Raw genomic sequence first — 12,868 nt, forward strand, 5'->3', positions numbered from 1 at the left:
TCCTCAAGAAAGCACCTTGCGTTCCCATCCCTGTTTTGTAGGGCCCGGAACAATAACCACAATGGAGTACTTAATCTTCGTAGGTAGACAAAAATGCTGGAGAAACTCAGCAGGTGCAGCAGCATCTATGGAGCGAAGGAAATAGGCAACGTTTCGGGCCGAAACCCTTCTTCAGACATTAGAAAGCTTATTACTTTAAACATTAGAAAACTCCTCGTGTCCCCGTAACACTGGCATGATCTCCTTTATGGCTCACATGATCTCGCATGACTTGCATGGTCGAAGGGTAAACCTTCTCCCTGGCTCGCTCCAAACTAGACTAAAAACTAAAGCTTCTGCGCAGGCTTCACTCCATAGATGCTGCTGCACCCGCTGAGTTTCTCCAGCATTTTTGTGTACCTTCGATTTTCCAGCATCTGCAGTTCCTTCTTAAATATGTAATCTTCGTCTTGCGTATGGCCTAAATTTGTAGATCATGGGGAGACATCCATGCCAGGACAGCACCAGTTACTGGGTGGATGGCTTTGATGCCCCCAGGGAAAAGCCTCAGTGGGCTGTCATTCACGATGTGATTTAATAGTCATTTTCTAATTAACTTTGAACTTCATACATCAACCATAAGGGCCTGTCCCACGTAGGCCTGTCCCACGTAGGCCTGTCCCACTTCAGCGACTACCAGCAAATGGACCCAGTCGTAGCAGGTCGCCAAAAAAGCTGCAACTGGACCCCCACTACGACAACCTACCACTTAAGTCGACAGCAAGGTACGCATTCTGGGAACTAGTCGCGACCTCATTACGATCGCCGTGAATTTTTACAACATGTTGAAAAGTTAGCGACGACTAGAATGAAGCCGCCACGGAGAGTAGCGAGAATTCTCGTGCCGTAGGTGGGTCACCAGGAGGTCCTAGTGGGTTGCCAGGAGGTCGGAGGTTCTGGTAGGTTGCCAGAGGTGGTTGAGGCAGGGACTCTTAACAGCATTTAAAAGCCACCTGGACAGGTACATTGAACATAGACTGCTGCAACGGGCACTTCGGCCCACTATGTTTGTGCTAAACATGATGCTTAGCTAAACTGATCATATCTGCATGTCAACTTCTCTACATCAGTGAGACCAAGCGCAGGCTCGGCGATCGCTTCGCCCAACACCTCCGCTCAGTCCGCATTAACCAACCTGATCTCCCGCTGGCTCAGCACTTCAACTCCCCCTCCCATTCCGAATCCGACCTATCTTTCCTGGGCCTCCTCCATGGCCAGAGTGAGTCCCACCGCAAATTGGAGGAGCAGCATCTCATATTCTGCTTGGGTAGTTTACACACCAGAGGTATGAACATTGACCTCCAATTTCAGGTAATCCCTGCTTTCTCCCGCTTTCCCCTCCCCTTCCCAGCTCCCCATAACCACTGTCTCCGCCTCTTCCTTTCTTCTTCCTGCCACCCCCACCCCCACATCAGTCTGAAGAAGGGTCTCGATCCGAAATGTCACCTATTCCTTCGCTCCACAGATGCTGCCTCACCCGCTGAGTTTCTCCAGCATTTTTGTCTACCTTGATTGATTGGCGGAGTACACTCGATGGGCCGAATGGCCTAATTCTGCTCCTATCAGTTATGATCCCATGAACTTACTTGGCACGGGCATTGGTGGGTAGGCGAGCCTTGGACTGGTGGGCATGTTGGGAGACAGTTGCCCAGCCACCGCGGTGTTACTGTCCGCACTCTCCATGGACCTTGCGCTGTGCTGCGAGCTGAGCGAGGAGTTGGACTTGGTCAAGGACGATCGGTGGAGCTTGTGCCGGGAGAAGAAGCCCTTCTTGGACCTCTTCTCGGGCGCGCCCTTCTCGCTGAGGTCGTCGTCGCTGGTCAGCTGCCCGACGCTGCTGGGCACGATGGCGGAGGCCGAGTCGCCCGCTGGCCACTGGTGCTTCTTCTTGCCCTTCACCTTGTCCCTCAGCTTGGCCAGCGGCGACCGGTGCTTCTCCTTGGACGACAGGTCGAACATGCTGGCCGTCAGGTTGTTGCGCACAAACTGCACGCTCACCTGGATCTCCCCCCGCTCCTTCTCCTTCTTGCCCGGCTTCGACGACAACTTGTACCATCTGCAGGGGGGGGAACAAGATCAGCCCATGACTCGGGGAAAACCGCAACGCCGGCAATCGGGCGGCGCGGCGGTAGAGTTGCTTCCTCACGGCGCCAGAGACCCGGCTTTGAACCCGACTACATGGAAACATTATACTGCATCTGCCATGCATCTGCCCACTCACCCAACCTATCCAAATCACCCTGCAGCCTCGTAGCATCCTGCGAGAGGATTTGAGTTTAGGAGCAAGGAGGTCCTACTGCAGTTGTACAGGGCCTTGGGTGGGACCGCACCTGGAGTATTGTGTGCAATTTTGGTCTCCTAATTTGAAGAAGGACATTCTTGCTATTGAGGGAGTGCAGCGTAGATTCACCAGGTTAATTCCCGGGATGGCGGGACTGTCATAGAAACATAGAAAATAGGTGCAGGAGTAGGCCATTCGTCCCTTCGAGCCTGCACCGCCATTCAATATGATCATGGCTGATCATCCAAATCAGTATCCCATACCTGCCCTCTCTCCATACCCCCTGATCCCTTTAGCCACAAGGGCCACATCTAACTCCCTCTTAAATATAGCCAATGAACTGGCCTCAACTACCTTCTACGGGTGCTGTCTGATCGGAGTTTGTACCTTCTCCCCGTGACCTGCGTGGGTTTCCTCCCTTTTCCTCCCACACTCCAAAGCTACTAGGTTAATTAGCCTGGGATAATTGTAAATTGTCCTTAATGTGTGTAGGATGGAGCTAATGTTCCGGGGATTGCTGGTCAATAGACAATAGGTGCAGGAGGAGGCCATTCGGCTCTTCGAGCCAGCACCGCCATTCAATGTGATCTTGGCTGATCATCCACAATCAGTACCCCGTTCCTGCCTTCTCCCCATATCCCCTGACTCCGTTATTTTTAAGTGCCCTATCTAGCTCTCTCTTGAAAGTATCCAGAGAACCTGCCTCCACCGCCCTCTGAGGCAGGGAATTCGACAGACTCACCACTCTCTGTGAGAAAAAGTGTTCCCTCGTCTCCGTTCTAAATGGCTTGCTCCTTATTCTTAAACTGTGGCCCCTGGTTCTGGACTCCCCCAACATCGGGAACATGTTTCCTGCCTCTAGCGTGTCCAAGCCCTTAACAATCTTATATGTCTCATCCTTCTAAACTACAGAGAGGTCGGCGCGGACTCAGTGTCGAAGGGCCTGTTTCTGCTCTGTATCTCTAAACTAAACTGAAAGAATTATATGCCCAGCGAGATGCCCATCTACAATAGCCCACCCATGTTTGGCCCATATCCATCCAAACCTTTCCGATCCATGTCCTTGTCCAAATGTCAATAGACAATAGGTGCAGGAGGAGGCCATTCGGCCCTTCGAGCCAGCACCGCCATTCAATGTGATCATGGCTGATCATCCCCAATCAGTACCCCGTTCCTGCCTTCTCCCCATATCCCCCGACTCCACTATCTTTAAGAGCCCTATCTAGCTCTGTCTTGAAAGCTTCCAGAGAACCGGCCTCCACCGCCCTCTGAGGCAGAGAATTCCACAGACTCACAAATGTCTTTTCAATGCTGTTATACTGCATACCATTCCATACACCCACAGCCCTTTATAGTTGTCCCACAAGCCTACTGTCTCCGCCTCTTCGAAATGTCACCTATTCCTTCGCTCCATAGATGCTGCCTCACCCGCTGAGTTTCTCCAGCATTTTTGTCCACCTTTGATTTTTCCAGCATCTGCAGTTCTTTCTTAAACACACCCTCTGTCCAAATGTCCTTTAAAAGCCATGACTGCCAATCAAGGCCCAAGCAATGATGGTGCATATCCTACCCGCAATAATACTTCCTGAGTACATTAACTCGCATTTAACCTCTGCATATGCATGAACTGCAGGACAGAGACGTGTGGTGTGTCCGTCACCGTTCCCTTCGGAAACCAGCACCACTTCGTCGCTAATGTTTTCAACGGTGATGAATCCTCCGGCAGCTCATTCCAGACGCAGACCACCCTCCGAGTGAAAAAAAAATTGGCCCTGGGATCCCTCTTAAATCTCTCCCCTCTCACCATAAGCCTGTGCCCTCTAGTTTTAGAATCCTTTAAGGGGGGGGGGGGGGGGGGGGGGGGACAGGGTCACAGATAAGGATTTAAGGATAAGGGGGAAGTCTTTTAGCACCGAGATGAGAAAAACATTTTTCACACAGAGAGTGGTGAATCTGTGGAATTCTCTGCCACAGAAGGTAGTTGAGGCCAGTTCATTGCCTATATTTAAGAGGGAGTTAGATGTGGCCCTTGTGGCTAAAGGGATCAGGGGGTATGGAGAGAAGGCAGGTACAGGATACTGAGTTGGATGATCAGCCATGGTCATATTGAATGGCGGTGCAGGCTCGAAGGGCCGAATGGCCTACTCCTGCACCTATTGTCTATGTTTCTATGTGACCTTGCACATCTCAATAAGGTCACTCATCAGCCTCCTACGCCTGCTGAGGGAAAGGTTGAACGCTGCCGACTGTGATGAAGAGACTGCAGTTGGAACCCTATCTGCCTGCTTCTCCCCCATGCCGGGCCAGTAATCAATGCTGGTCTATTTTCAGCAGCATTCACTTGAACTGGGGCCAGCACCAAATGAAAATATTGAGGCATCATGTGCTCCCTCTGGCTCAATTATCCTACACTTAACGAGTCAGGAACAGCTTCTTCCCGACCAACATCAGGCTATTCAGCACCTAAGTTACAACAGGGTTTCAGCACCTAAGTTACAGAGAAAGGTTGAACAAGTTAGGTCTTTATTCTTTGGAGCGCAGAAGCTTAAGGGGGGACTTGATAGAGGTCTTTAAAATGATGAGAGGGATAGACAGAGTTGACGTGGATAAGCTTTTTCCATTGAGAGTAGGGAAGATTCAAACAAGAGGACATGACTTGAAAAATAAGGGACAGACGTTTAGGGCTAACATGAGGGGGAACTTCTTTACTCAGAGAGTGGTAGCTGTGTGGAATGAGCTTCCAGTGGAAGTGGTGGAGGCAGGTTCAATTTTATCATTTAAAAGTAAATTGGATAGGTATATGGACGGGAAAGGAATGGAGGATTATGGTCTGAGTGCAGGTAGATGGAACTAGGTGAGAGTAAGTGTTCGGCAAGGACTAGAAGGGCCGAAGATGGCCTGTTTCCGTGCTGTAATTGTTATATGGTTATATTCAATGCCAACTAAAACTAAACACCAACTACTGGACAGTGAAACTTCTCCATGGATCGTCACCTTGTCGTGGTGGAGAAGCTTGTGTGGACCTGAGATCCTGAGAGTGATGCCGTCTGGAGCTATCTATGCTCCTGGTAGGGCCACCCATGGCGGTAAGGTCGAGGGGGAGGTGTCTCTGACAAAGAGCAATCCAAACCTCGACGGTGGAACAGACGGAGGATGATGGCTGACCTTAGTGTTAAACTTGTCTCCGCACATCTCCTTTAAACATTGCCTCTCTCATCTTCATGCCATGCCCTGTTGTTTTTTTCCATTATGGGAAGAAAAGGCTTGGATTGTCTACCACAGATGCTGCCTTAACACTGTGCATGGGTTTGTGGGGTGGGGGGCGGGGGGTCGCAGGTAGATAAGGTGGTCAAATAGGCTTTTGGCACTTTGGCCTTCATCAGTCAGAGTATTGAGTATAGAAGTTGGGAGGTCATGTTGCAGTTGTATAAGACGTCGGTGAGACCGCATTTAGAATATTGTGTTCAGTTCTGGGCACCGTGTTATAGGAAAGATATTGTCAAGCTTGAAAGGGTTCAGAAAAGATTTACGAAGATGTTGCCAGGACTAGAGGGTGTGAGCTATAGGGAGAGGTTGAGCAGGCTGGGTCTCTATTCCATGGAGCGCAGGAGGGTGAGGGGAGATTTTATAGATGTGTATAAAATCATGAGAGGAATAGATTGGGTAGATGCACAGTCTCAGATTCAGATTCAGATTCAATTTTAATTGTCATTGTCAGTGTACAGTACAGAGACAACGAAATGCAGTCTCTTGCCCAGAGTAGGGGAATCGAGGACAAGAGGACATAGGTTCAAGGTGAAGGGAAAAAGATTTAATAGGAATCCGAGGGGCAACTTTTTCCACACAGAGGGTGGTGGGTGTATGGAACGAGCTGCCAGAGGAGGTAGTTGAGGCTGGGACTGTCACAGAGTTTAAGAGACAGTTTGACGGGTACATGGGTAAGACAGGTTTGGAGGGTTATGGACCAAGCGCAGGCAAGTGGGATCAGGGTAGCATGGGCGAGTTGGGCGGAAGGGCCTGTTTCCACACTCTATCACTCTATGATACTGACTAATGACACAAGAACAACTGCATGAAGACACTGCAGGATCTAATCAGGGTTGTGGGAGGATTGGTGCCACTGCCCTGAGCTTTATCAGCAGGAAGCAGTGACTCCATCTCCTCCCCCCCCCCTCCCCCCCCCCCACGACGATCAACCCTGTCAAAGTCAGACAACTTCACCAGAGTCAACACAATGCCATAGAGTCACAGAGTGATACAGTGTGGAAACAGGCCCTTCGGCCCCACTCGCCAACACCGGCCAACAACGTCCCGGCTACACTAGTCCCACCTGCCTGCGTTTGGTCCATATCCCTCCAAACCTGTCCTATCCATGTACCTGCCTAAATGTTTCTTAAACGATGGGATAGTCCCAGCCTCAACTACCTCCTCCGGCAGCTCGTTCCATACACCCACCACCCTTTGTGTGAAAAAGTTACCCCTCTGATTCCTATTAAATCTTTTCCCCTTCACCTTGAACCTTTGTCCTCTGGTCCTCGATTCCCCGACTCTGGGCAAGAGACTCTGTGCGTCTACCCGATCTATTCCTCTCATGATTTTGTACACCTCTATAAGATCACCCCTCATCCTCCTGCGCTGCATGGAATAGAGACCCAGCCTACTCAACCTCTCCCTATAGCTCACACCCTCTAGTCCCGACAACATCCTCGTAAATTTTTCTGGAATCCTTTCAAACCCGGCAACATCTTTCCGATAACATGGTTCCCAGAACTGGACACAGTATTCTAAATGCAGTCTCACCAACGTCTTATACAACTGCAACATGACCTCCCAACTTCTATACTCAACAACTGCAACATGACCTCTCAACTCGTTTGTGCAATTTCTCTCCCCCCCCTCCCCCTCGCCCCCCCACCTCACAAACCCATTGTGTGAAAAGTTCATATAGTATGGAAACAGGCCCCTCAGATCAACATCCCAGCTGTTATCAGGCAACTGAACCATCCTACCACAACCAGAGAGCAGTGCTGAACTATTATCGACCTTATTGGTGACCCTCGAACTATTCTTGATAAGGGAATGCGCTGGCTTCATCTCACACCAAACGTTATTCCCTTATCACGTATCTATACACAGTAAACGGCTCGATTGTAATCATGTTTTGTCTTTCCGCCGACTGGCAACACAAAGCTTTTCACTGTCCCTTGGCACATGAGACAATAAACTCAACTAAACCTGCCCATGCCGACCAACATGTCCCATCTACACTAGTCCCATACAGGCAGTCACGGTGGCTCAGCGGTAGAGCTGCTGCCTTACAGCGAATGCAGCGCCGGACACCCGGGTTCCATCCTGACCACGGGTGCTGTCTGTACGGAGTTTGTACGTTCTCCCCGTGACCTGCGTGGGTTTTCTCCAAGATCTTCGGTTTCCTCCCACACTCCAAAGACGTGCAGGTTTGTAGGGGGTGCTGGCTCGAAGGGCTGAATGGCCTACTCCTGCACCTATTGTCTATTAAACCTATGTCCTCTGGTTCTTGGATTCCCTACTCTGAGTACAAGATTCTGCATTTACCCTATTTATTCCTTTCATGACTTTGTCTACCTCTAGAAGACCTGCCCACATTTGGCCCATATCCCTTATACCCAGTCCTATCCATGTACCTGTCCAAATATTTCCTGAACATTGCAACAGTCCCTGCCTCAACTACCTCCTCCAGCAGCTTGTTCCATTCAACCACCACCCTTTTTGAGAACTTATAAAATCTCTTTACCAGCTGGCACACCAGCACAATCCTACACACACTAGGGATAATTCTACTGAAGCCAATTAACCTACAAATCTGTACATCTTTGGAGCGCGAGGGAGGAAACCGGAGTGCCCGGAGAAAACCCATGCAGGTCACGGGGAGAACGCACAAACTCCGTACAGACAGCACCCGTAGTCAGGATGGAACCCGGGTCTCTGGTTCACGAGATTGAACCCTGGGATGGCGGGACTGTCATATGAGGAAAGATTGAAAAGACTAGGCTTGTATTCACTGGAGTTTAGAAGGATGAGGGGATATCTTATAGAAACATATTAAAATTATAAAAGGACTGGACAAGCTAGATGCAGGAAAAATGTTCCCAATGTTGGGCGAGTCCAGAACCAGAGGCCACAGTCTTAGAATAAAGGGGAGGTCATTTAAGACTGAGGTGAGAAAAAACGTTTTCACCCAGAGAGTTGTGAATTTGTGGAATTCCCTGCCACAGAGGGCAGTGGAGGCCAAGTCACTGGATGGATTTAAGAGAGAGTTGGATAGAGCTCTAGGGGCTAGTGGAGTCAAGGGATATGGGGAGAAGGCAGGCACGGGTTATTGATTGGGAACGATCAGCCATTGAATGGCGGTGCTGGCTCGAAGGGCCGAATGGCCTCCTCCTGCACCTATTGTCTATGTCTCTGGCGCTGTGAGGCAGCAACTCTACCGCTGCACCACTGTGCCTACTTCAGCGTACAGCAATGTATAGTACGATTGAACTGGATAGTACGTGACTAATCATTTACTCTATCTCAGTCTACGAGACAATAATAGAATAACTAGCCCATCACTAAGTGTGAGGGAGGGTGTGACTTCACACACATATTGTGGGCGAGCCAGAGAGACGATGTTGACATCTGTTCCAGATGAAGTAATGTTATAATACTCAAGCAGTCAAACAACAGTACAGCACAGGGACAGGCCCTACGGCCCAAAACATCTGTGTGTACATGATGTGCAAGAAGGAACTGCAGATGCTGGTTTAAACCGAAGATAGACACAAAAAGCTGAAGTAAGCGTGCAGGAACAGCAGGCAGTGAAGAAAGCGAGTGGCAAGTCGGCCTTCATAACAAGAGGAGTCGAGTATAGAAACATAGAAACATAGAAAATAGGTACAGGAGTAGGCCATTCGGCCCTTCGAGCCTGCACCGCCATTCAATATGATCATGGCTGATCATCCAACTCAGTATCCTGTACCTGCCTTCTCTCCATACCGCCTGATCCCTTTAGCCACAAGGGCCACATCTAACTCCCTCTTAAATATAGCCAATGAACTGGCCTCAACTACCTTCTGTGGCAGAGAATTCCACAGATTCACCACTCTCTGTATGAAAAATGTTTTCCTCATCTCGGTCCTAAAAGATTTCCCCGTTATCCTTAAACTGTGACCCCTTGTTCTGGACTTCCCCAACATCGGGAACAATCTTCCTGCACCTAGCCTGTCCAACCCCTTAAGAGTATAGGAGCAAAGAGGTCCTTCTGCATTTGTACAGGGCCCTCGTGAGACCACACCTGGAGTATTGTGTGCAGTTTTGGTCCCCAAGCTTGAGGAAGGACATTCTTGCTATTGAGGGAGTGCAGCGTAGGTTCACTCCAGGTTAATTCCCGGGATGGCGGGACTGTCATATGCTGATAGATTGGAGCGGCTGGGCTTGTACACTCTGGCGTTTAGTAGGATGAGAGGGGATCTTATTGAAACCTGTAAGATTATTAAGGGTTTGGACACGTTAGAGGCAGGAAACATGTTCCAGAACCAGGGGCCACAGTTTAAGAATAAGGGGCAAGCCATTTAGAATGGAGATGAGGAAAAACCTTTTCACACAGAGAGTTGTGAGTCTGTGGAATTCTCTGCCTCAGAGGGCGGTGGAGGCTGGTTCTCTGGAAGCTTTCAATAGAGAGCTAGACAGAGCTCTTAGGGATAGCGGAGTTAAGGGATATGGGGAGAAGGCAGGAACGGGGTACTGATTGTGGATGATCAGCCATGATCACATTGAATGGGGGTGCTGGCTCGAAGGGCCGAATGGCCTCCTCCTGCACCTATTGTCTATTGTCTAACTCAGCATCTCCGGAGAGAAGGAATGGGTGATCGGGTCAAGACTGAAATGTCTGTCAGTCTGAAGAAGGGTCTCGATCCGAAATGTCACCCTTTCCTTCTCTCCAGAGATGCTGCCCGTCCCGCTGAGTTACTCCAGCTTTTAGTGTCTATCGTGTGTGTACATGATGCCAAGATAAACTAATCTCCTTTAACATAAAAGAGGATAGCACAGTGAACCCGGGTACAAACCTGCCCTCGGGTGCTGTCTGTGCGGAGTTTGCACGTTCTCCCCAGTTTCCTCCCACACTACAAAGGCATGTGGGTTTGAAGGTGAATAGTCCCAGTAAGTTGCCTCTGGTGTGCAGGGAGTGAATGGGAAATGGAATAACATAGAACTAGTGTGAACGGGCGATCGCTGGTCAGTGCGGACTCGGTGGGCCGAAGGGTCTGTTGCCATGCTGTATCTCTAAACTAAACTACATGGATAGAAAAGGCTTTAGAGGGATATGGATCGAATGTGGGCAAATGGTGCAAGCTTAGTTTAGCTTAGAGATAAAGCGCAGAAACAGGCCCTTCGGCCCACCGAGTCTGTGCCGGCCAGCGATCACACCGTACGCTAGCATTGTCCTACAAACCAAGGGACAATTTATAATTTTTACTGAAGCCAATTAATCTACAAGCCTGGAACTCTTTGGAGTGTGGGAGGAAACCGGAGCGTCCGGTTAAAACCCGCGTGGTCACGGGGAGAACGTTCAAACTCCGTACAGACAGCACCTGAGGTCAGGATCGAACCCGAGTCTCTGCCGCTGTGAGGCAGCAACTCTACCACTGCGCCGTTTAGATGGGGCATCTTGGTCAGCATGGATGAGTGGGCCGAGCGGCCAGTTTCTGTGGTGCATTGTCCGATGACTCTATTCCTTGGAGCGCAGGAGGATGAGGGGAGATCTTATACAATGTGTACAAAATCATGAGAGGAATAGATCGGGTAGAGTCTTTTACCCAGAGTAGGGGAATCGAGGAATAACTTTTTCACACACAGGGTGGTAGGTGTATGGAACGAGCTGCCAGAGGAGGTAGTTGAGGCTGGGACTATCCCAACGTTTAAGAAACAGTTAGACAGGTACATGGATAGGACAGGTTTGGAGGGATATGGACCAAGCACGGGCAAGTGGGACTAGGGTAGCTGGGACATTGTTGGGCCAATGTGGGTGAGTTGGGCCGAAGGGCCTGTTTCCACCCTGTATCACTCTATGACTAGTGTAGCTGGGCCAGTGTGGGTGAGTTGGGCCGAAGGGCCTGTTTCCACACTGTATGACTAGGATGAAAAGAATTGGAGATGGGAAAGTTCAGGGTCGGGCAATGGATATATTACCAGCAAGCTTCCTGTCGGGAACGCCTGCCAAGTTTAATATTTAAGAGCAGCAGAGTGATGCTGTGTGCATGGAGCAGCAGCCGATGCCAGGCCCATGTTGGTGGCTCTGCAACAGTGCGGGCAGAGAGAGATTAAGGAGCTGTCTCCTCCCTGCCCGGCAATGCGCTCCTGACCACAGCCAGCAGTCAGCATGAAGAAACATCCCACACCAGCGTTCCACCACAGCTCCCAGCAACAGCTTTAGTTTTTAGTTTAGCTTAGAGATACAGCGCGGAAACAGGCCCTTCAGCCCACCGAGTCCGCGCCGACCAGCGATCCCCGCACACTAACACTAGCCTACACACACTAGGGACAATTTTTTTGCATTTTATACCAAGCCAATTAATCTACAAACTTGTACTTCTTTGGAGTGTGGGCGGAAACCCACGCAGGTCAAGAGGAGAACGTACAAACTCCTTAAGACAGCACCCATAGTCAGGATGGAACCCGGGTCTCTGGCGCTGTGAGGCAGCAACTCTACCGCTGCGCCACCACACCACCTGCGTTAGATTATTAGCTGACCCACCAGTGTAGACAGTGGTTGATTAGTAACGGGGACAGGCCTAGAGATGAGGAGGAATTTATTTCGTAAGAAGGTGGTGAATCTGAGGAATTTATTGCCACAGACGACTGTGCAGGCTAAGTCTTTAGGTATTTTTAAGGCGGAGATCGACAGACTCTTGATTAGTGCGGGTGTCAGGGGTTATGGGGAGAAGGCAGGAGAATGGGATTGAGATGGAGAGATAGATCAGCCATGTTTGAATGGGGGAGTAGGCTTGATGGGCCGAATTCAACTCCCAGAACATATGAGCAGTGCAAGGAATCTGCCAGAGCAAATGGAGACATGGAGCCCAGCGTAACCCAGACCATCACACAAACCAACCTCCCTTCCATCGACTCCATCTACACCTCACGCTGCCTCAGCAAGGCCAGCAGCATCATCAAGGACCAGTCGCACCCTGGTCACTCCCTCTTCTCCCCTCTCTCATCAGGCAAAAGGTACAGAAGTGTGAAAACGCACACCTCCAGATTTAGGGACAGTTTCTTCCCAGCTGTTATCAGGCAACTGAACTATCCTCTCACCAACTAGAGAGCGATCCTGAACTCCCATCCACCTTATTGGAGACCCTCTCTTTAACTGGACTTTACCTTGCACTAAACGTTACTCCCTTTATCCTGTATCTGTACACTGTGGACGGCTTGGTTGTAATCATGTATTGTCTTTCCGCTGACTGGATAGCACGCAACAAAAGCTTTTCACCGTACCTCGGTACACGTGACAATAAACTAAACTGAATTAAT

At 49.9% G+C, this 12,868-nt stretch overlaps 1 protein-coding gene across 1 annotated transcript in view; it reads right to left on the reverse strand.

Annotated features, from left to right (window-relative positions):
- rab11fip5 (RAB11 family interacting protein 5) overlaps positions 1 to 4,617 on the reverse strand; it is a 38,367-nt gene extending 33,750 nt beyond the window's left edge. Inside the window, exons 1-2 of the mRNA XM_033043001.1 lie at positions 4,505 to 4,617; positions 1,626 to 2,095 (exon numbers count right to left, since the gene is read on the reverse strand). Coding sequence (XP_032898892.1) covers positions 1,626 to 2,095; positions 4,505 to 4,617 — 583 coding nt within the window. The remainder of the gene's footprint in view (positions 1 to 1,625; positions 2,096 to 4,504) is intronic.
- Between the last annotated feature and the right edge of the window lie 8,251 nt (positions 4,618 to 12,868).

This window comes from Amblyraja radiata, chromosome 1 (assembly GCF_010909765.2).
Source record: "Amblyraja radiata isolate CabotCenter1 chromosome 1, sAmbRad1.1.pri, whole genome shotgun sequence".
NCBI lineage: Eukaryota > Metazoa > Chordata > Chondrichthyes > Rajiformes > Rajidae > Amblyraja > Amblyraja radiata.